The following is a 23143-nucleotide window of genomic DNA, read 5'->3' as shown; positions in this document are numbered from 1 at the left end:
TACTGACCCAGTTAGGTGCAGGATGGTGGTTTCATCTTCGGAATATTTCCAAAATAGACGTCTATCATTAACCTGAATTCAGATTCCACAAGTTCTGATTTAATTTTAATTAAGGCGCACATGCTCATCTTTCATCACTTTTGCTTAACACTATCGTAATCGTTGACTCTTCATATATATATATATATATATATATATATATATATATATATATATATATATATATATATATATATATATATATATATATATATATATATATATATTTTTTCTTCATGAAAACTTTTTTTTTTGCGCCAGTCTAGTTTTCTTGACAATTCTATATTGCGTTCAGTAATTAATCTTTGTACTGAATATTTGATCCTTGCACGAAAAACAAACAAAATTACGCTTCTGTTTTAATCTTTTTGTCAATCTGTGGAAGTTGACGAAAGGATTATTATGTTCAGATCATGAATGTGAAATTCCTTTTCCCCTCTCGTAAACTGATCATGGTACAACATAATCCTTACCTAAGTACACGCAACCGTCTCATGACAGGAAAATACGAATCATTTCAATATTTTATGTAACTAATCTTTTCATACTGCACTTAACGTATTTTCTTCATATCCAATTACTTTAGAATTATAAACGAACATATCTAGTTATCTTCTTTAGTTCAATGGTGTTTCATGAGCAGAAAAAGTTGACCCTGTTTCCTAATCAATAATTTCCTAATATGCTTAGATAATTCTAAAATGGGTTCACAAACTGCTTGTTTCCTTATTTACAAATAAGTTTATCAGTATATTCTACTCTTAAGAAAATATTAAAACTGCTATATTATGCTGGGATTTAGGACAACCTCCAGTGACCTTAATAAAGTGCAAAGGCCCTCACAATCCAATGGTCATCCCCACAAATGATGCCACTGTCACGAAGGCATGTCTGGCTGCCTCCTGGGGAACGATGGCATCCCCTGGAGGGTTCCTTCACGTCCCTACGGAGTCCTTATGTATGCTAGGAGCGCAGGCAAGTCACCCACCCTTGACCACGGAGACTGTACGCATTCTCCCGTGATGCTGATAAGGTAACTGAAGGTGTTTTGGAGTGGATGTGAAAGGCTCCGAGGCTCTATACTCGAGTGTTAATAGGAATATCTTCTTTCTTCTTCTTTCTTCTTCTTCTTCTTCTTCTTCTTCTTCTTCTTCTTCTTCTTCTTCACCTTGTTTCTGCATTCCAGTTAATCGTAATGTTTATTGCAAAGATTTAATGTTCTGTTTGCCATGGACCCTTTTTTTTTCATAGGAGTGACTGTTTATTATTGATATTTATCATCTACTATGAATATAAACAACAGACAAAAGAGGAAAATCGAGACTACGTCTTTAATTAATCCTATGTATTAATAATGTGTTCATCCTTGGCATATCCACTTTTTTTTTGCACTTAAGTTTACCCTCTTTTTTCGACTCAAGAGAAAGTAAGCAGCTTAACTTTTGGTCTTTTGACTAAGGAGAATCCAAGTAGTCTGTATTCTAAAAATAAATTTTAGATCACTCCCATAATAAACTTCAGGAGGCCAGTCCCCAAAATACAAACATTTTGTATTTTGTAATGTTAAGATACTTTATAGAGTTTCTTCAAGATTTCCTTTCAAGTGCAAAGATCATCTTACTTCTAATGTGCTTCTTGATATAATTATGTTTTCTCTATAGCTCTGTCATTTTCATGAGGTTCTGAGGATGGTTTAGGCTGTATCAAAAGGCACTTCTGACTGTTCTTTTTTGCCGGTAAAAATCTGAATGTTCATCTCTATACTCAGTTTTTTTTACCGAGGCGCATTTGCCCTGACTCGCAGTGCAAAGAAAGTTTATAATAACATGTTTTTCTTATGCTTAGTGTAATTTATCCCAATTGATGTTAAAATATGTGAAAAATAAAAAAAAATTATGCAGCGTGCATCCGAAAACAAGCTCCTGTCGTTGACTTCGGCGGGAGTTGTTATTAAATTTAGACTTACCATCACAATACTTTATAATCTCTTTATTCGTTAACATTATTTATAGACAAAACATATATCTGAGGGAGAAATTTAGGTTAGTAAATAAGTTTCGATTCACATTACTTGGTAATTATTTGAAAACAATGATGCTATTCGGACAAAATACTTGCAACCAATCAGCTAGCAGGAAACTTTTCCGAGCTAAAAGGGCACCCTTGCAAGTCTGTGGTAATGCGCCTCGGTAAAAAAAAAAAACGAGTTTAGTTTCGTTGTCTTAGTGTATTGAAATCATCTTTACAAAAACGATTATTCTTCCGGTACAAATTATTTGAATATAACAGAAATTTATGAATGAATGTATGTATGTATGTATGTATGTATGTATGTATGAATTCATGCAGAAGGCTATGCAATTTAGAGCGCAATATTTTGCAGATATTTAATATGCCAAGAAATCTGGTCAAAACAGATGTAAAAGTATTCGTTCCTTGTCATTTATGTACCATACCAATGACGTGGGAAAGCATCACAGTAGAATTGATAACCAAATCTGTACTGCACTAAACGACAGTAACAACTATATCAATTCACTTAACATTCTTCAGCACGAATGCCAATCTGTAACTAATAAGTAAAATGGTAATCAACGCCATTTGTTGCATAAAAGCAGATAAGAATCAATTGGAACATTGTTCACGATTGTTCCCTGGCAGAACCTTCGCCTCTGTTTGGGGGGCTGAGAATTGATTTTAAATGGAGGTCATTTTCTATGTGACCTCCAGAGCATCCGGGTTGGTCACACCTTGGATAATGATCATTGGCTGAGATTCTATAATTTACTCGACTAGTTTATGTTTTCTCTGTCTGTGTGTGTGGTTGTGGTTGTCATAGATACGAACATACTAATAAACATAAAAAAAAACGATGACGTGACAGGCAATCAAACTTTCATCTCATGAAATAAGGAAACTTAATTTTTATATTTGTCTCTATTATTTCTTTATATACACACAAACACAAATATATATACATACATACATACATATATATATATATATATATATATATATATATATATATATATATATATATATATATATATATATACACACAGCCACACATTACACAAACACATACATAATATATATATATATATATATATATATATATATATATATATATATATATATATATATATATGTGTATTCTTGTGTTTGTGTGTTTGTGTCTGTCTGTCTGTGTGCGCATGTGTATGTGTTCATTTATTTATCTCTGACACACACACGCAAAGCACATTCGACAACGAGTAGTTCATAAATGGAAGACCCACAGCATTAAATTCGGAGTTATGCCGACTAGCTACTCTGTTATCACTTGAGATACAACCCGGTGAGGGGTAGCGCTGTCATTGCCCCTCCCGTGGTGCACTGTAGGCATTACTAAAGAGTGTTTGTAGGAATCGATGTAAAAATGTCACCGGAAAAAAGTCACAAATTCCTAGGTAGTGACCCCCAAGGGTTTTAACCCGGAATGTATCCACCTTTGCGGCGTGTTTAGTACAAGCCTGTTGGGGATTTCCACATAAACATAAACAAAAGACTGTAAATATCATAAAGATAATGACCCTCAAAAATATTGTGAATTTTTCCCCTGTGACTTTATTACCGGCCACCATAATAATGTGACTTTTTTTTCCAGTGACTTTTTTTCCTAGGCAAAATTGTGACTTTTTTGTGACTCTTTTCCTGTGACTTTATTACTGGCCACCGTTTGTAGTGTCCCCTAACTGCATCCGCATTTTAGCCCTTTACTTTATCTCAATTCCCGCTTCCTTTCCTCAGTCTCGCTGTCCAACACCTCTAGCTGTTACTTCTTGCTGCAAATGTGGGGTTTTCTGCCAGTCCCAACTCTATGTGTTACATCTTTTTATCTTGCCGTCCAACCACAATAACTCCCTCTTTTTACTGTCTTTAGTGCTGTTTGGCTGAAGTTCCCCCAGTGTTTTGGTTGACAGCCTAAATTTCATAAAATAAACTTGAAGTAAAACATTATTTCCTGCTTCTCACATCTTTATTTCTACCAAGGCGAATGTCTGATGTTTCCTTCTGGTATGGCTTCATCTTCTCCTTGACGAGTTTTCATTAACATAATTTGGATGATGCCTTAAAATTCGCGCAGGAGAACTTTCGAGTATTTTGGTGTTGAGAAAATCGCGATTATTCTTTGTTGATTCAAAAGTTATATTTAGTACTCAGGCGGTCAGGCTATACTTTCTGAATTAATTTCCGTTGTTAACTGCATCTGAAAACCGATTCAAGACGCCTCCTTTCTCTTTCCGAAACATCCAAAACAATCTCTAAAGTTAGAAAGCTGCCTCCATACACTGCCCTTTTAACCAACAAAAGCCCGCAGGAACCGCACAACCCTTCTCTAGGTTGGGTCGTCGTGTACAGTACGTGAATGCTAACCAGTTCCTTTCCATTTCCCTTTCCTCACAGCCATCACGAAACTCAGGGTCACTGATGCATCACGGAGGATGCCTGTTATTCTCTCTCTCTCTCTCTCTCCGCCTTGATCTACTGAGATAACTATTGATATGTTTTCCTTTGATAGACTTGTCACTCTCTCTTCATTTCTCTTCCTCTTGGCCTAATGGAGTGACCAGTGATTTTCTTTATTGGACATTCTCTCTCTCTCTCTCTCTCTCTCTCTCTCTCTCTCTCCCCCCCCACCCCCCCTTGATCTACTGGAAGCAACTACTGATATATTTTCCTTTGATCTATTGGAGTAACCTGTAATTATTTTGGGAATCTCTCTCTCTCTCTCTCTCTCTCTCTCTCTCTCTCTCTCTCCACCTTGCTTTTGATGTACTGGAGCAATTATTGATTTTTTTCCCTTTGAAAGACTTGTCACTTTCGCTTCCTCTTAGTTCATGGGAGTAACCAGTGATCTTAGTATTAGACCTCTCTCTCTCTCTCTCTCTCTCTCTCTCTCTCCTCTCTCTCTCTCTCTCTCTGTGCCCTGCCAAGATTTACATGTTACGCTCTTTCAGCTCTCTTCCTCCGTCTATTGGAAAAACCTGTGATTTATTTTTTTTTTTTAATGCTCACTCCGTCTCTCTGACTCTCTCTTTGAATATATGTTCCATTTTTTATATTCTTCATCTTTTACCGTTTAAGATAGAGCGTTCTACTTTTATTCTCCTAATGCATGACACAGGCCATACAGCCTAACTGTAATTAGTAATCAGGTTTAACTGAATCATTATGTTACAAATTTTCTTGGGAGAAACTGGGTGAAATTTTCAGTATGGAGCAGGATAGGATGAGGTGACAGTTAGTCAATGAAATACTTGAACTTGTAACGCCATTGGGTCACGTGCCTTGACTGGGTGTGAAGGCTCGTGAGAGTGGGGAAAGTCACTTTGATAATAATAATAATAATAATAATAATAATAATAATAATAATAATAATAATAATAATGCACGCAGTGAGAGAAGTGATGGACTTCTAAGGCGGCAGGATGCAACCCGGAACCCCACACTATAAATACCATCCAGCCGAATAGGATGACTGAGATTGACGAAATAATAATAATAATAATAATAATAATAATAATAATAATAATAATAATAATAATAATAATCTAACTTAGGTACTTTTTCTTCTCTCACTTGCCATGTTTATCAATTCCAGTTATAGCGTTGTCTCAAATACATTTTGAAGTATACTCATGCTTATCAGCCGTCTACATTACATTGTATTAGGAAATACTAAACTCTTATTTAACTTTGGAACCGATGTTCATGTGCAATAATAAATGTTTGCCGTACATTTGCAAATAGAATAAAATTCATTAATTAAAAAAGTAATACTTTCAGTGGCATTGTAACGATAGTTATAAATTTTCTTTATATAACAATCAATCAAAGTACGTAAGATTCAAAATCATTCATTTAACTTTTTGCTCAAAGCCACCAGTTAAATAATGTAGCAAAATCATAGAACTTCTTTTCTTAATACAAAAAAAAAAGATAAACACAAGTGCAGATCCAATTTTAATAGTCGTGTCTAACATCAGAATGTAATATTCAAACATTTTTTATATTAACAACGCCTATAAAAACTCAACATTACATGACATTATAGGAAAACGTCACGAAAACACGTTGGTAACTTATCGCACACACATCTCAAACAAGTTGAATACAAGTACACGACTTGTTGATAGTCCTAATCAGCACCTCATGCGATTGTCCAGCATTAACCAAAGATTCGTTTTCCACTTGCGGTCATTGACTTCTTTTCAACATGTTTGTTACATGTATGTGATAAAGCGCTGACAAATGTTTACGATATGTTTTACTGTAGGGCGGGCACAAATTAACAGTATTTTAAATGTTGGGCGTATAATTGTGAAAACAAAAGTATTACAAATGCTGGACGTATATGAAATGATGAAATCAAATATTTCAAGTGTTGGACGTATAATTATGAAAACAAAAGTATTTCAAGTGTTGGACGTATAATTATGAAAACTAAAGTAGTTCAAGTGCTGGACGTATTTAAAATCATGAAATCAAATATTTCAAATGCTGGACGTATAATTAGGAAACTAAAGTATTTCAAGTGTTGGACGTATAATTATGAAAACAAAATTATTACAAGTGCTGGACGCATATGAAATTATGAAATCAAATATTTCAAGTGTTGGACGTATAATTATGAAAACAAAAGTATTTCAAGCACTGGACGTATAATTATGAAAACAAAAGTATTACAAGTGCTGTACGTATATGAAATTATGAAATCAAATATTTCAAGTGTTGGACGTATAATTATGAAAACTAAATTATTTCAAGTGTTGGACGTATAATTATGAAAACAAAAGTATTTCAAGTGTTAGACGTATAATTATTAAAACAAAAGTATTTCAAGTGCTGGACATATATGAAATTATGAAATCAAATATTTCAAGTGTTGGACGTATAATTATGAAAACAAAATGATTTCAAGCGCTGGACACATAATTATGACAACAAAAGTATTTCAAGTGCTGGGCATATATGAAATTATGAAAACTAAGATTTCAAGTGTTGGACGTATAATTATGAAAACAAAAGTATTTCAAGTGCTGGTCGTATAATTATGAAAACTAAAGTATTTCAAGTGCTGGACGTATAATTATGAAAACATAAGTATTTAAAGTGCTGGGCATATGTGAAATTATGAAATCAGAAGTATTTCATGTGCTGGACGTATAATTATGAAAACAAGAATATTTCGAGCGCTGGATGTATATGAAATTATGAAATCAAATACTTCAAGTTTTGGACGTATAATTATGAAAACAAAAGTATTTCAAGTGTTGGACATATAATTATGAAAACAAAAGTATTTCAGGTGCTGGACGTATAATTATGAAAACTAAAGTATTGCAAGTGTTGGACGTATAATTATGAAAGCAAGAGTAATTCAAATGTTGGCCGTAAAATTATGAAAACAAACGTATTTCAAGTGTTGGTAGCATAATTACGAAAACACAAGTATTTCAAGTGTTGGTCACATAATTATGAAAACAAAAGTATTTCAAGTGTTGGTCGCATATTTATGAAAACAAAAGTATTTCAAGTTCTGGACGTATATGAAATTATGAAATCAAATATTTCAAGCGGTGGACGCATGTGAATTCATAACTTGCGTTATGCTAGACACAACCAGCATCGCCCACACGCAATGAGAGAACTCCATTGACATTACTGATACCGCCAGTTCGTGTAGAACGCTTAAGAATGAAGATCGTATATCGCAGACATTATCTACATTCTAAAGACTACTAGGTTTCTTTTGCCTATTGGGACGTTCATTATATCAAGCTCATTTTATTGCTTATAGGGATGGTATAATGTGCTCTAGCATCGATAATGTTTTGTTCGTCTGATGATACAATTATTTATAAGATTATTCAATTTGATATCTCCTGAGACCCTTCAGAAAGTTTTCGATAATTTCGTTTGAGGAAGAATGTCCAGGCATTTCTCTCATTAGATGGTATAAGCCCCTATCATACTGATACAATATGTTCTAACAATAATGATGTTCGTTAAATGACAATCTTGTTGATAAGATTATTCAATTTGATATCTCCTGAGATCCCTGAGAAAGTTTTCGATTGCTGCGTTTGGGGAAGAATGGTCCGTACATTTTAAGTATCTCTTATTAGATGGCATAAGCTCCTATCATACAAGCACAGCTTGCGGGCAGCTTGAAGGTCTCAATGGCGAAAGGAAAATAGTAATCGAATGGATCATAGACGAGAAAGCGATGGTAGACTGACTTCTGCAGGCACTGGGTTTCATAGCAGGCAGGCACTAGGGGGCAGGTGTCTCCTGAGGTCAAACACTCTTCAATCCTGACGGACTGAACGATGCTCTTGAAGAAAATGTCGACGTCATTGACGATAATCCTCCAAATCCCCCTCGAGTTGACGGCTCTCAGGGGCTTCACGTAGCTGGTGTCGGAAGGGCACAGGTAAGTCTCCTCCTCCAGGGTAGCTGAACGTTCAACCGAGTTCTCGGTGGTCACGGCCACGTCCTGGTAAATGGCGAGAACGCCGTGACGGTGGTAGGTAGCGGCTTGCTTGATGTCGGCTGTCGGGTAATCTGCGTCCTCAAGGCACCAAGTCTTCGTCGTGTTTTCTGCGCATGCGGGAGTGCCCAGCCGGTACTTCTGGGCGTTCTTGTAGGCAGTTGGGTAGTAGGAATATACCGAAGGGTATCTCCAAGGTGACAGGGTAGGGGTCGCTGCTGCGTCGGCATTGGCATCAGGTTCCCCGTATGCTGAACCCGTTGCAATAACGAAGATCTGAAGGGAAAGGTAAATCGTTTCAAATCTATAATGAAAATGTGTGCGGTTTAAAAAGACAGATTTTTGCTAACATCTTTTTGTCATTTTGGTGGGGAGAGGGTGGGAAGGAAAAAGGTTAAAAATCTTATTTAAAAAAAATGGCTCTATTATATCTTTAAAGCCTTTTGTAGCTTGAAGTATTATAGAAAAATAGTTCTTGTGTACATATAGGCCAACCCTATGAGAGCTGATAGTCATCTGAGTGGTCTGCTGAAATTATTTCAATAATAATATTGTGTACATATGATTATCGCAGGCTGGACAATGAGAAATAGTTTTTTTATTCAAAATAATGTTTCAGAAGAAAAAAATAACTGATAACGTTCTTCGAAAATAACTCTAACTATTCATGACTGAGTTAGGGTTTATTTTCCGAGGAAAGAGCAGCTTAGACTAGATGCGATAGGTTGGTTAATGTAAAACTTAATCAGTCGAGTAAAATCTATTTTGGTATTTGATTATTATTCGCCTCAAGAAGTTCTGGATTGCTCGTTGGTGATGCTCTCCAAGATTATAATTAAGATTATCTGCTTCAGAATAATCTTATACTCCCCAAGATTATAATTAAGATTATCTACTTCAGAATAATCTATTAATAATAATTTTTCACGTGAGAGCTTGTTTATCATTGTTTAAGAGATTTTTGGAATTCGCAGAAGGGTGGAAAAGCAAGATGGTGAATGTAATGATAAAAAGATTTGGCAAAAGTTTATCTGATCATTTGGCTCATAATGAGAATAGGAAGTAGTTTTAATTTGAGCAGAAGGGATCAGAATATGGACATCAATCATATCAACATAAAATGAGCTTGGAAAGAAAGACGCGAAAACAGCGTACAGAGAGCTTGGTGAAAAATGGGCTATGGTTAATTACGCCGTACTAAAACGGAACATATTATGATCAGTAACAAAATTTACAAAGTTCACTCAGTCTGTGATGGATGCTTGTGAAAAATCCGAGAAGATACAGTGACTGAAAATTAAAAGAAAATTCAGTATGAAGAATCACATGCATGCAAAACTCTGTTAAAGGGTTGGAGACCTTGAGGGTGTTTTAAAAAGATTCTTCAAGAGAGAAGATTAAAGTACAATATACAAGAAAGAATAGTCAATTTTTGAGTAAAAATTGCCTCACATTCAATCTTTTGTGTAAAAATGTTTATTATAAAAATAACAAAAAGCAAATTCGGATAGGTCAAGGACGTTTGAAATCCTGGGAGGCCTTTGACTGGAAATAGAGGTAGCACCTACATAAAAAAAGCAAAAACAAAAAGGAAAGCCCAAAAGGATAGCAGTCAGGATGTTTGAAATATATATATATATATATATATATATATATATATATATATATATATATATATATATATATATATATATATATATATATATATATATATATATATATTATATATATATATATTTATAAACATATATATACATACATATACATATATATATATTCTTGAACTTGCTGTTTCTCGAAGACTTTAAAAAAAGACTAAGCTAAGCTCAAAATAGTTAAATAATGTCCCTTTTTGATTCATAATGTAGTTTTTATAGGCGGAAAATATTAATTACGGTGGTCCCTAGCGGCGTAATTTCTCCATAAAAAAACTTGGCCTTGATTACGATGATCATGTTAAATGCCTAATTAATGGTAATGTCTTAAATAGCGGACATAATTATCCCGCTGGAAAATAATTGATTTCCTAATGAGACATGCACAGATATTAATGTAAGCAGAATAATTTAGCATCAGTATATTTTATTGTATAAGGCAAAAGGTAATATACCTGCTTTATGACGTCATCATTGTGATTATTATGCGAGCAATTAATAATAAAAGTACAATTGGACATTAATGTAAACAATCATTTAGCATTTATAGTTTTTATTGCGTAGGGGACAATGTAATATGTACGTACCTGCTTTATGACGTCTTCCGTTATGATCATTATCGGAGCAATTCGTAATAAAAGTATAATTGGCTGTTTAGTGACTTGTAAGCGCCTGTACAAAACGCAAACAATTTAGTATTTTTTTTTTAATACAACTGATTCTTCTTTTCTGTTTTTGATATGTTGAGTATTAAATGCAAACAAATCATCAGTGACAATAACCATATTTTGAAAACTGTGCAAGATAGTTGTGGGACATTTTAGGTGGGACTAAGTATCCTTTTAATAGATTGCTCAGTCGTTTCAGCAGAGAAATTTACCTGGAGGAGTTTTCATAAAGAAGGCTTTATATATTTGTATTCAATACTACCACATGAATTCAAACTAGAACATATTTTAAAATGTGTGCTCAATCACACACACACATATACTGTATGTGTGCGCATGTGTGTCTACATGCTTCCGTGTGTGTGTTTGTGTTTATCAAAAATATATTTAAAGCATATGATAACCACAAAATTATTCGCAGACTTATTCATATAATAAAATCAGTCGTTTCAAAAAATTAATATCAATAACATTTGAAATGTTTCTGGTTTCAGAGACCATCAAAATAATAATTTTTCTTGCGCATTCATTAAGAAAATGTTCAAGACATTAAAATTTCCTACTCTCTCAGTCTCGCAATTTCTCCTGAAATATATGGCGCCAAATATTTAATATTCTCATATTTTTTATGAATCCATTTTGAGTACCGTTATATCTAAATGAAAAATTTAAGGCTTGACTCACATGACATGGAGCGAGGTAATGTAAGTATAAACAAGTAAAAAATGCGCCAAAGTTTCTTCAGCGCAATCGAGTTTTCTGTACAGCGTATAATCAAGGCCCTCGAAGATAGATCTATCTTTCGGGGGTCTCGGTACAATGCTGTATAAGCCACGGCCCATGAAACTTAAACCACGGCACGGTGGTGTCTTATCCTATATCGTTGCCAGAAGCACGATCATGACTAACTTTAACCTTGAATAAAATAAAAAAAACTACTGAGGCTAGAGGGCTGCAATTTGGTATGTTTGATGATTTGAGGGTGGATTATCAGCTTACCAATTTGCAGCCCTCTAGCCTCAGTAGTTTTAAAGATCTGAGGGCGGACAGAAAAAATGCGGACAGAAAAAAGTGCGGACAGAATAAAGTGCGGACGGAATAAAGTGCAGATGGAATAAAGTGCGGACGAACGGACAAATCCGGCACAATAGTTTTCTTGACAGAAGACTAAAAAAGAACGGTTTTAAAAAAATTACGAAATATTATTTTCACTATAATTGTAACATGTTCTTTTGTTGTTGTCGTTGATGCTATTACAGTTTTGCATAGCTCTTTTACACAAGGTGTAATCGCTACTCTTATTTGATCGTAATATTTATCAAACGCTAATTCATTTTGGCTGCTTTGAAAAGAAAAGACTCAGGTTGGTCCGACATGTACATCTAGTATATCATGTGATATTAAAATTCAATGATTTCTTGATTACTGGAAAAGTTTTTGCAGTGACAGTAGAAATTATATTGTCAATATACATCGAGCTTTCAAATTCTTCAGTCTTTTCAACAATATGTTTCAAATAGCATATCTAAAAAGCTTGTCTCGAAAAAGGGAACGTGGTTGAGATAGTAATGTTCGTTCACTCATACCGGCATTCGTGAGCCTATAAAAGGCAATGCAATTGACATTGTTGCACAAAAATGAAACACTATAAAATTAACCGTTTGACGTCAGTGATAGTTGCTCAGAACCCTGTCATAATAAAAGTAGTAGAAAGTAAGGAAAATAATGAAATACACTTTACCAGTAATTCTGTCAACATCCTCCTCTGCCTGTTGGACACTTCAGGTCGAAGTGACTACTACCCTGGGTAATCAAAAACTCTTTTATATATAAGCTATAGTCTCTGCTATGCAGTGTTGCCATGTCAACAGGATAGTAAAACATTTCACGAAAAAGTCAACTTCTCAGGGACGCTTATGAAACGTGTTAGTCACTTTGGTACCTTCCGCGTTCCTGTTTTTCCTTTTTTACTTCGATGAAACATCTCCCTTGTAGTTAGACCTTTTTTCAGGTCCACCAAATTAGGAAAGGAAGTGCATTTAGTGATTTGATAGCATAGAATATCTTCAAATGGGCAATATGGACAATATTCTGTCCACCTGTATTTATGACTACATTTTTTTCTGCTACCACCTGTCCTAATGCTTGTTTGTTTTTTCTACACCTCCGCATGACACCTTATCAACGCTCTGTTGCTTTCCGTGAGGAGATGCGCCGTGTTCGAATGCTTTGTTTGTGGATTGGGTTTCGTAACTTTGGCTTTTATGAGGCGTAGCAGAGAAAGAAGAATTTGTTTATTGTTATACAAATATTTTTTTTAATTAAAACAATATAACTGAACAATTTAAAGCGCTAATTCAAAGTAGTTTAGTTATTACATGGACGCGAATTCAACAAGACCAAAAATTTTGAGAGAGAGAGAGAGAGAGAGAGAGAGAGAGAGAGAGAGAGAGAGAGAGAGAGAGAGAGAGAGAGAATGCTATAGGTAAAACATATATGTAAACATTTTGTTCATAGCTCACGCAAGATTATATTATAAATACCTGCTCGTTTTCATGCAAAGGCAAATCTAGCAAACTTTGTATTTTTTTTTTTTTTAGACGTGGAACATAAACCAAAATTTTTTATTTTTTTCCAGATCGCTTTTACATACAATTAAGACTTTGAATAATTCAATGAAGCCCGGTTACCTGGTCAGTGAAGATGATACAACAGGTAGGAAGTAATTAGCATCGTCCATCCCTGACCTTCAGAATGTCACCAGCGTTAGAAAATTACGCTGTCACCGATGCATAAACATTTTACTCTAATGATCGTAAGGCTACGTAATCCGTGTCATATTCCATTACTTTTAAGATAACTAATTTTAACATTTAAAGGAAATGGGATAGTATAGAAACATTCTTGTATATGCGTAGATGGCAGGAGCGTATATAAAGACGCATTTTGCTGTAGTTGTCCATATGAGGTTAGCATGCACAGGCATTTGCACAACAAAAATACCTTCGAAATCGGCAACGGACGATGAAAAAACTTGTCGTCAATCATTCCTGGCCAACAGGATTATTAGCAAGAATTTTTAGGTGATAGTAAAGAAAGGGATGCAGTCTCAAAAACTATACATCTGCAATATTCCAAAATTTGCAGCTTCCGTAAACCTCACATATACTGACACAGTTTGAAGTCGAATTTTATTGATTATTTATTTTTTACAATTTTCGAGTGTATTAACAACAATGCATGGATCTATATACTTTTTTTATGCAGAAGACTCATGACGAAATAAAACATAAAAATTCATTAGTAACCAAGATATGAATTTTCGCTTTATATGAAATAACGGGCAGGTGACTTGGCTAAGGGAAAAGGCAAAATATCCCACAGTATTTGATATGATGGAAATAAATGATCCAACAAGGCTAACTCTTGGTTGTTTATTTTTTCTGTAAGATTATGTTGGCCTGATAAGGCCAACATGCATCTCAATGTCAAGAAAGCACTGTAGAGACGGAGTAAATAAAGTAATGTAAAGGAAGGGCCTTAAAAACCAGAGAGAGAGAGAGAGAGAGAGAGAGAGAGAGAGAGAGAGAGAGAGAGAGAGAGAGAGAGAGAGAGAGAGAGTGTGTGCGTACTTCTGATGTCTTCTTCTTCGTAGGTACGTTAAGTGAGCTAATTTTGTGTAAGTTTTCTACACACGGGTCTCATCCATGATTCGCCGGATAAAGTGTGAATGTGGCTGTGACTGTTGTGTTTGTTATTTTCCTCTGGGGCCATCATCCTTGTTGTCAGGAGCAGCATAATAAAATTAGACTGATATAATCCTTGTTATGAGGAATGCATACAAATATTATAATATAATACCTGTTCCGAGGAACGGCATAATAACATTAGATTAATATAATCTCTGTTATGAGGAACCACTTAGTAACATTAGATTAATAATACCTCTGTTATGAGGAACGGCTTAATAATGATAATTAAAATAATCCATGTTATGAGGAACGGCATAATAACATTAGAATAATATAATCCCTGTTATGAGGAACGGCATAATAATATTTAATATAATCTCCATTATGAGGGACCACTTAATAGCATTAGATTAATAATACCTCTGTTATGAGGAAAGGCTTGATAATATTAATTAATATAATCCCTGTTATGAGGAACGGCATAAGAACATTGGATAAATATAATCTCTGTTATGAGGAACCGCTTGATAGCATTAGATTAATATATAACTAAACTTCCTTAGTGTCTACGAAGTCAATATTTTCTTATACGTTCTATGATTTCAATAATCAATTGTCTTTTTACACCTAATCAACTGTCATGTAATTATGTTCTAATTCTTGTATTTTTGCGGTGATACGAAAAAATGTATCATTTTCATCTGGACTGGTAAATATTTTAAGTACGGGTAATGTCTGATCGTTTGCAAATCACGGAAGCTTGACGTACTTAAGTACAAAAACCACAAATTACCACGTTCAACCTTCCTCAGTACTGATAAACCCCAAGTAATATAGTAATTAATAATGATCTTGACCTTCTCCATATTTCCAGTGCTTAAATATTCTTGCTGAAGTGATTTTACTTAAGCAGCAAATCGAATTTGCCAAATGTTTGGGACCTTCTATGCTAGTAGTTAATATGATCTAGTGAGATAGCCAATTTCAAATTAATATTAGCTGCTTCTTTGAGAAAGCGAGGCTATTCTTTTCAATAAACTCTTCGTGACCAAAAATTCTGCATTGTATATATTATTCTCCTGTGATAAGCAGGATGAATCAAGATGAAACTGAGGAATGACCAGGACTGTCTTGTCAACTAATGTTAATTTTTAGAAACTTGTTTGTTTTTAATATCTGCACGTTTAACTTTGTATAATATTCAGTATAGGGAACACAAACTTGGAGAAAATCTGTGGATGTCAGAAAGGAGTGAATGGCTCTAGAGCATTTGATGTTGTTAAAGTGGCACTATTGTTCACTCACCATCTTTTAGATAAATTTATACCTAATGTGGAGAATATTCTAACGTGTTGACCATAGACGACACATGATAGCCGTTTAATCCTATATCAAAGATGAATACAGATATATATGGCGCTAGAAAAAACGAGCACTATTATATAATTGGTAAATTAGTGCTTATTTCAGAATATGGGCGAAACATAACTCACAGTTCCTTATTTTGCAAAATTAACACCTTTATTGTAGCTGTGTTTTAACAAGTTTTAGCTAATGGTATAGTTATTTTATCACTGGTATGACAATAATTACTGATCTCGCTCGTTTTTTTTATTTGAAGTCTGTAATTCCGGTATATCTGCATACTTTAAATTTATTCGTGCGTTAGTGTATGTATACATCATAAATGCGTATGTATGAACTTACGCATGACCTAGGTTTAAATATAAGATTCAGAAGGGTTCAAAGATTCATCAGTGTTTTATACACTTACACACAGACACTTATACTGTACACACAAAAACATGCGCATAAAGACATAATGAAGCCCAATTTATCTTCGACCAATATAAAAAATAAAAACTGATATTATCCTTCGTGATATATAAGAAATCTTTAAACAGAACGCTCAGAATACAAAAAAATATATTAAGTAATTTTATTTTTTACGGAAGAGATAAAACGAAAAAAAACTAGAAATTAAAAACAGAAAAAAGCAATTAGTGGCTTGTGAAAGCGGCAAAATAAAAGGTAATTCGCCTTCTGTAAGAACGACCCTGTGTTGCACTCGAATGCCATTTGGATAAGAAATGCTGTCGCGCACGCGAGAAAATACGGTTTCTCTTTACACTTCAGTGAATCTTAGTGTATATTCTCGTTCTGAAAAAGTAAAAAAAAAAAAAAGATTCATTGACTCTTGGATGTATATTGTCGTCTTGGAAAACTAAAAATAAAAAAAAAAGACAGCTTTAGATATTTGATAGCACTGAAAGAATGGAAATAAGATAAAAATGGTTATTCTTACAGGTGAAATATTCTGAAAAGAGCTGCAGAGCCAAGGGTAATTAACTTAGCAATTTGTTTGAGGAAATAAATAAAATTCAATTTCTTTTAGCCTATTCGAAAAACCCATCATTAAGCCAACTACTCAGTGAATGAAATACTGATTAATAGAATCGATTTACAGCTAGAAAATTTCCTTCTTCCTCAACACTGGAAAACATGGAATATTAATTCACGTTATTATTGTTATTATATATTATTCAAGAGATGAAACCTATTCATATGGAACTAACCCACAGGGGCCATTGACTTGATTTTCAAGCTTCCAAAGAATATGGTGTTCATTAGGAAGAAGTAAGTTGAGATAAAAAGAAATACAGAAAGAAGAGATCCCATTCACTTATTAAAAAAAAAATAATAAATTAACAAATAGATAAAAACGTATTGAAAGGCAAGGAGAACAGTATTAGGGTGGTAATGCATTGCATCTTCGCTTGAACTTTTGAAGTTCCAATTGCACGACATCCTCTGGGAGGCTGATCCACAGTCCAACGGTGTGAGGAATAAAGGACCACTGGAACTGAGAAGTTCGACAGCGAGGAACATTTACTGCATAGTGGGGCTGCTGTTCAGCGAATCTGGTTGCTCTCGGCAGGAAAAAGGGGATCATTTATCAATTGTGAATGTGAAAGATCTCTCTGCTAAAATAAAACTTATGAAAAAGTGACAAACTAGAGACCATCCATCGATGGTCCTAGTCATAACTGTTACTATTAGGAAACAGGAACCTACCATCACGAACCACTCTAAAACAATAATGAATGAAAATAACTTTCCTTTGATGCAGATCCTAAATTCAGATATATTCCCTAGACTGGAAGAAACCTAGAAATTTTAAGGAAAAAAAATGCTCTGATTGGCTTAATTACTTAGGAGAGGGTAGGCTTGACTCTTAAATAATAAGCTGTAAGAATTAGGGAAAACACAACCAAGGAGAGAATTCCAAAATTGACAGAAGAAGGAAATGATGATTACTCATCGCTGCAATGGAGGAAAACTGTAGTGACAGAACAAGATGTAGGTAATTATTATTGTCGATACTACCCTCATCATTACTGAAAACCTGAGAAAATATTGTTCATCAAATAAAAGAATAAAATTGCTCTTATTGAAAACTCTCTCTCTTCTCTCTCTCTCTCTCTCTCTCTCTCTCTCTCTCTCTCTCTCTCTCTCTCTCTCTCTCTCTCTCTCTCTCTCAAAATTATTCCAGGTAGAGAAATCAAATGAGAGGTCAGTTGTAACGATTTTAATAAAGTGATGAAGGACTTATCATATTCAATTAACCTGCTTCTGTAAATTTTCATTCATTTTACGAGAATGAAAAAATCTTTTGAGTAATTTTGTCGGTCATGCCTTAATCAAATAATTTATTTTTTTATGGAAAGTCTTTAAATCATTCAAGATGAGTTCATGAATAAAAAAAAAAGAGTCGGCGATATCTATACGGATTCTAAACTTTTAGAGTACCGAAATGACAGGTGTTGTCAACCACGAAGTCGAAGTTTAAAAAATGTCAAAGAAAAGGATATACGGGCAAAATTATGCCTACTACATACCTCAACCTACGAAAACATACGGAGGGAAACATTCTGAAAACTAAACACTCAATCTGTATTTAAGCAGACATACATTTGTTGAGAAAAAATAATGATAAATCTACCAACAACTCATTTTCCTATACGAACAAACGTAAGGGAAAGTTAAGGGAAAATGAAGCCACAACCCCCGGTTTAAAAAATAAAAAAAGAGAAACATTATATTCCAATAGACCTAAACCATCGTCACAACACAACGCCTTCGCAAATGACCACAATAGTCTTCGCGAGTCGACCGAGCATCCTTGGTATCGATCACCTCCTTCAGGAGACCAGCCTTCAGTTTCCCTGGTCCCTGGGCCTAAGGGCGTGGCCCTATATAAGGACCCGCTGCGTCTCCGGATGGTTTCCTACATCGTGTTAAGCATCCGGACTGGAAACATCAGGAGGCTTATAAAAGGATTCTCCAGGATGCGGTGGTCATGGCAGGTGGGATGACAGTGACATGTCAGTGACATGTCATTCTTTACGGGTCACGGTGGTTGTGCTTGATTGGGTTTGCTGAGGTCAAAGGCGAATCTCATTGTTTCTGTGATTTTCTTTTCAATATTCCTCCTGGGATTTCTCAGCTCGTAATTCATTATCATTACTTTTTATGCAGTTCACCTTCATAATGATTTCCTATGCAGTCATTAAAATCTCTTCTTGTACCAAAATTCCTAATTTTAGGATTGACCAGATTTAGAAAATACATCTATATTTCAACTAGATTGAATGTTAAGGTTCATTATATTTGCTTATGTCCTAAATACATACATACATATATATACATACATATATATATATGTATATATATATATATATATATATAGATATATATATATATATAATATATATGTATATATATATATATATATATATATATATATATATATATATATATATATATGTATATATATATATATATATATATATATATATATATATATATATATATATATATATATATATATATATATATATATATATATATATATATATATATATATATATATATATATATATATATATATATATATATATATATATATATATATATATATATGATATATATATATATATATATATATATATATATATATATATATATATATATATATATATATATATATATATATATATATATATATATTAGTGATCCTCTCCGAAGCAATACATCTTATATTGCTTTACATGATATCACTAGCGATACTGATAAATAAATAATTGCAAGGACGTCTTGTGTTTTTAAAGGAAATTTCTTTCTTACTTTAATTAGAAGAGACCTTCCACTTATACTTTTATAGCGTACTTGTGGCCAAAACAGTATCTTCATTTATACACAAACCCTGAACGACAGCTCTAAATAAACGTTATTAGTAAGACTTACGTTATGCGTCTCCTGTTTTAGAACAGGCTTTCATTTTCCACTGTGTGTCGCTTTTGTTCTCCTACGATTGCGAACAATAATCTCTTCTTAACTTTGCAAAAAAATGATTTTTTGGTCCAGTTCATTCCACTTTTTCGAATACTCTTCGATTGCTCATTGAAACGGTGTAACAAAAGGACGTTTTTTAGGCATCTCGGAACATCTTGCAGAGCACCTTCGAGCTAAACAACCATTCTTCATGACCAGGTTGAGGTCGCCGAGGTTCGACCGCATACGGAAACACCTAAACGGATGTGAGCAACTTCAAGTTCACACTAATACAAAACAAGTAAAAAATGCGCCGAAGTTTCTTCGGCACAATCGAGTTTTCTGTGCAGCATATAACAAAGCTACCGAAAACAGATCTATCTCTCGGTGGTCTCGGTATAATGCTGTATAAGCCGCGTCCCATGAAACTTTCAGCCACGGCCCGGTGGTGGCATGTTCTATAGCGTTGCCAGACGCACGATCATGGCTAACTTTATCATTAGATAATATAGAAAATACTGAGGCTAGAGGGCTGCAATTTGGTGTGTTTGATGATTGGAGGGTGGATGATCAACATACGAATTTGCAGCCCTCTAGCCTCAGTAGTTTTCAAGGTCTGAGGGCTGACAAAAAAAATGCACGAAGAAAAGATGCGGACGAAGAAAACAAATAATTTTGTTTTACAGAATACTAAAAAAAAGAAGTGATTTTTACTGCTTAGAACAAATTCCGACTGCTGAACACTAACAGAACAGACCACAAACAATATTGTTTCTTTACGAGCACTGTACAGATACTAACAACTGGAACTTCAGAAGTTCAAGCGAAGATGCAATGCATTACTACCCTAATACTATTCTCCTTGCATTTTAATGCATTTTTATCTATTTATTAATTTACTTTTCGTTTTTAATTAGTAGGATCTCTTCTTTATGTATTCTCTTTATCTGCTCATACTTCTTCCTAATGAACACCACATTCTTTGGAAGCTTTAACTTCAAGTCAACGACCCCTATGGTGGGCTTGTTCCATATGAATTGTTATTATTATTGTTATTATTATTATTATAATAACATACTAACATTTAGAATAAGTTGTTAATCCACAAAATTAAGATACACCTGAATTACTGACTTTTGATTATACCAGTTTTTGATACATTTCAAAAGAGACTGGATAAAATTCACCAAGCAAATGAAGCCTGGCAAATTACGTACATGTTTTTAATGAAACATCTTCAATAACAAAAAAAGACTTGACGAGGGGAACTCGGTGTCTTGTGAAAATTAGCAGCCACAGATCCACAATAAGGGGAAACGATCTATGAAAATAGTAGCATCTTTTGCGTAACCAGCTATTTTGCTTTCTAGGCCAAAATTTATGATATAGTCATAAATCGTAGGCATCAAGGTCAAGTTTTTAATTTAGCTGAACCGGAAAGGTAAATGGGTTAGGTTAGGAAATTCTGGAGTATGTCCCCAAATGGGCAGTATTTGTAATAGGACAGTCCAGTAACACGGAAAGTGTTCAACGACACAATATCTCGTTTACTTCATGCTGGTACGGATAAAATTTTTATGCTGTTCTTAAGCTTATTAGCTTCGTCTTAGTTGATGGGGAACCTTCCTCATTCACATTTAAATGAAATTCCTGTAAAGGTGCTGCAACTTTTTCATTTATGACGTGACTCATAATTCAGCTTTTGCTTTCTGTAAAAGAAAACTGTTGTGCTGGCTTTATCTGTCTGTCCGCCCTCAGATCTTGAAAAAACTACAGAGGGTAGAGGGCTGCAAATTGGTATGTTGATCATCCACCCTCCAATCTTCAGACATACCAAATTGCAGCCCTCTAGCCTCAGTAGTTTTTATTTTATTTTATTTAAGGTTACAGTTAGCCATAATTGTACTTCTGGCACCAATATAGGATAGGCCACCACCGGGTCGTGGTTAAAGTTTCATGGGCCTCGGCTTATACAGCGTTATACCGGGACCACCAAAAGATAAATCTATTTTCGGTGGCCTTGATAATACGCTGTAGCGGCTGTACAGAAAACTCGATTGCGACGCAGAAACTTCGGAGCATTTTTTACTTGTTTATTTCTGTATGTAGGTACGGCTAATTCGTCTAATTTCCCGAAATTATTAACGTATTTTCACTCATACTTTTCAATAGGACTGAAAGCATAAGCAAAACCAGCCTTACTATTAAAACAACATTACAAGATCAACTAAAATAAAACATATAACATAAACAAAACAGTAGCAAACCAGTTCATTATATCCAGCACTGGACATCGTCATTCATTTGCCAACCAAGTTAAGCCCAACGAGATGGTAATTCTTAAACCTGCCTGACAACTTTTTTTAGTGGGGGGTGGGGCGCTGGGAATGTGGGGGAGGATTGGGGTGGCAAATGACTGGCGAGGTGCGATAAATATATTAAACGATATGGTAATACGGTCTTCATCATCTTACTATCGATCCGATCTTAAAGTAGAATATACGTGGAGATCGTTCTTCATTAGGAATGGCTGTAAAAATAATTACCAATATTACATTTGCATAAATGAGGCAAGACATTTTGATGTTCTGACGTTTTTATGGTCCTCAGGTGTTAACTCTCGTGATATAGCCACGAACACAGACGCACACATCACACGCGCGAGCACCCACACACATACACACATATATGTGCAGTATATGTGCGTCTGTGTGTGTACAGTATATATATATATATATATATATATATATATATATATATTTTTTTCTATATAATATGTGCAGTATATATATATATATATATATATATATATATATATATATATATATATATATATATATATATATATATATATATATATATATATATATATATATATATATATATATGTGTGTGTGAGAGAGAGAGAGAGAGAGAGAGAAGTATGGTTAATGATAATGAGGTATGTATGCAGTTGTTGTATGGCCGTTTCATGCTATTCCTTTCATAAATTTCGTTTATAAAATATATATGTTTATAAATGAGTTAAACTTGAATGAGGTAACACATTACCACATTCAGACTGTAAATAGCCTGTGGGTTTCAGTTTATGCAGTCTTTCATAACTGAGTACGTACAGATTTTGTATACGTAAAAATTAAAATCCATTACAAAACCATAAAGATATATACGATATTTCCAAAGTATCTCTTCCCCCCAAAACCCGCCCCCTGCCCCCCG

At 34.3% G+C, this 23143-nt stretch overlaps 1 protein-coding gene across 1 annotated transcript; it reads right to left on the bottom strand.

The window, feature by feature from the left end:
• Window positions 1-5880: 5880 nt before the first annotated feature.
• LOC136851249 (neurotrophin 1-like) lies at window positions 5881-10847 on the bottom strand. Its single transcript, XM_067125210.1, has 2 exons — window positions 10818-10847; window positions 5881-8851 (listed from the first exon to the last, which is right to left on the bottom strand). Exons 1-2 carry the CDS (start codon window positions 10845-10847, stop codon window positions 8207-8209), a joined length of 675 nt encoding a protein of 224 aa, XP_066981311.1. The 3' UTR covers window positions 5881-8206.
• Window positions 10848-23143: the final 12296 nt, after the last annotated feature.

The sequence above is a fragment of the Macrobrachium rosenbergii genome, chromosome 3, assembly GCF_040412425.1.
Source record: "Macrobrachium rosenbergii isolate ZJJX-2024 chromosome 3, ASM4041242v1, whole genome shotgun sequence".
Taxonomy (NCBI): domain Eukaryota; kingdom Metazoa; phylum Arthropoda; class Malacostraca; order Decapoda; family Palaemonidae; genus Macrobrachium; species Macrobrachium rosenbergii.
The sequence above is the reverse complement of the archived record's forward strand: the minus strand, read 5'-3'. Positions and strand labels throughout refer to the sequence as shown.

Excerpts from the sequence above, each read along its gene's own strand:
- LOC136851249 (XM_067125210.1), bottom strand. The coding sequence starts at position 10,847 with ATGATCATAACGGAAGACGTCATAAAGCAG. Across the intron at positions 8,852-10,817 it reads CGGAAGACGTCATAAAGCAG|ATCTTCGTTATTGCAACGGG; the intron begins GTACGTACATAT and ends CTTTCCCTTCAG.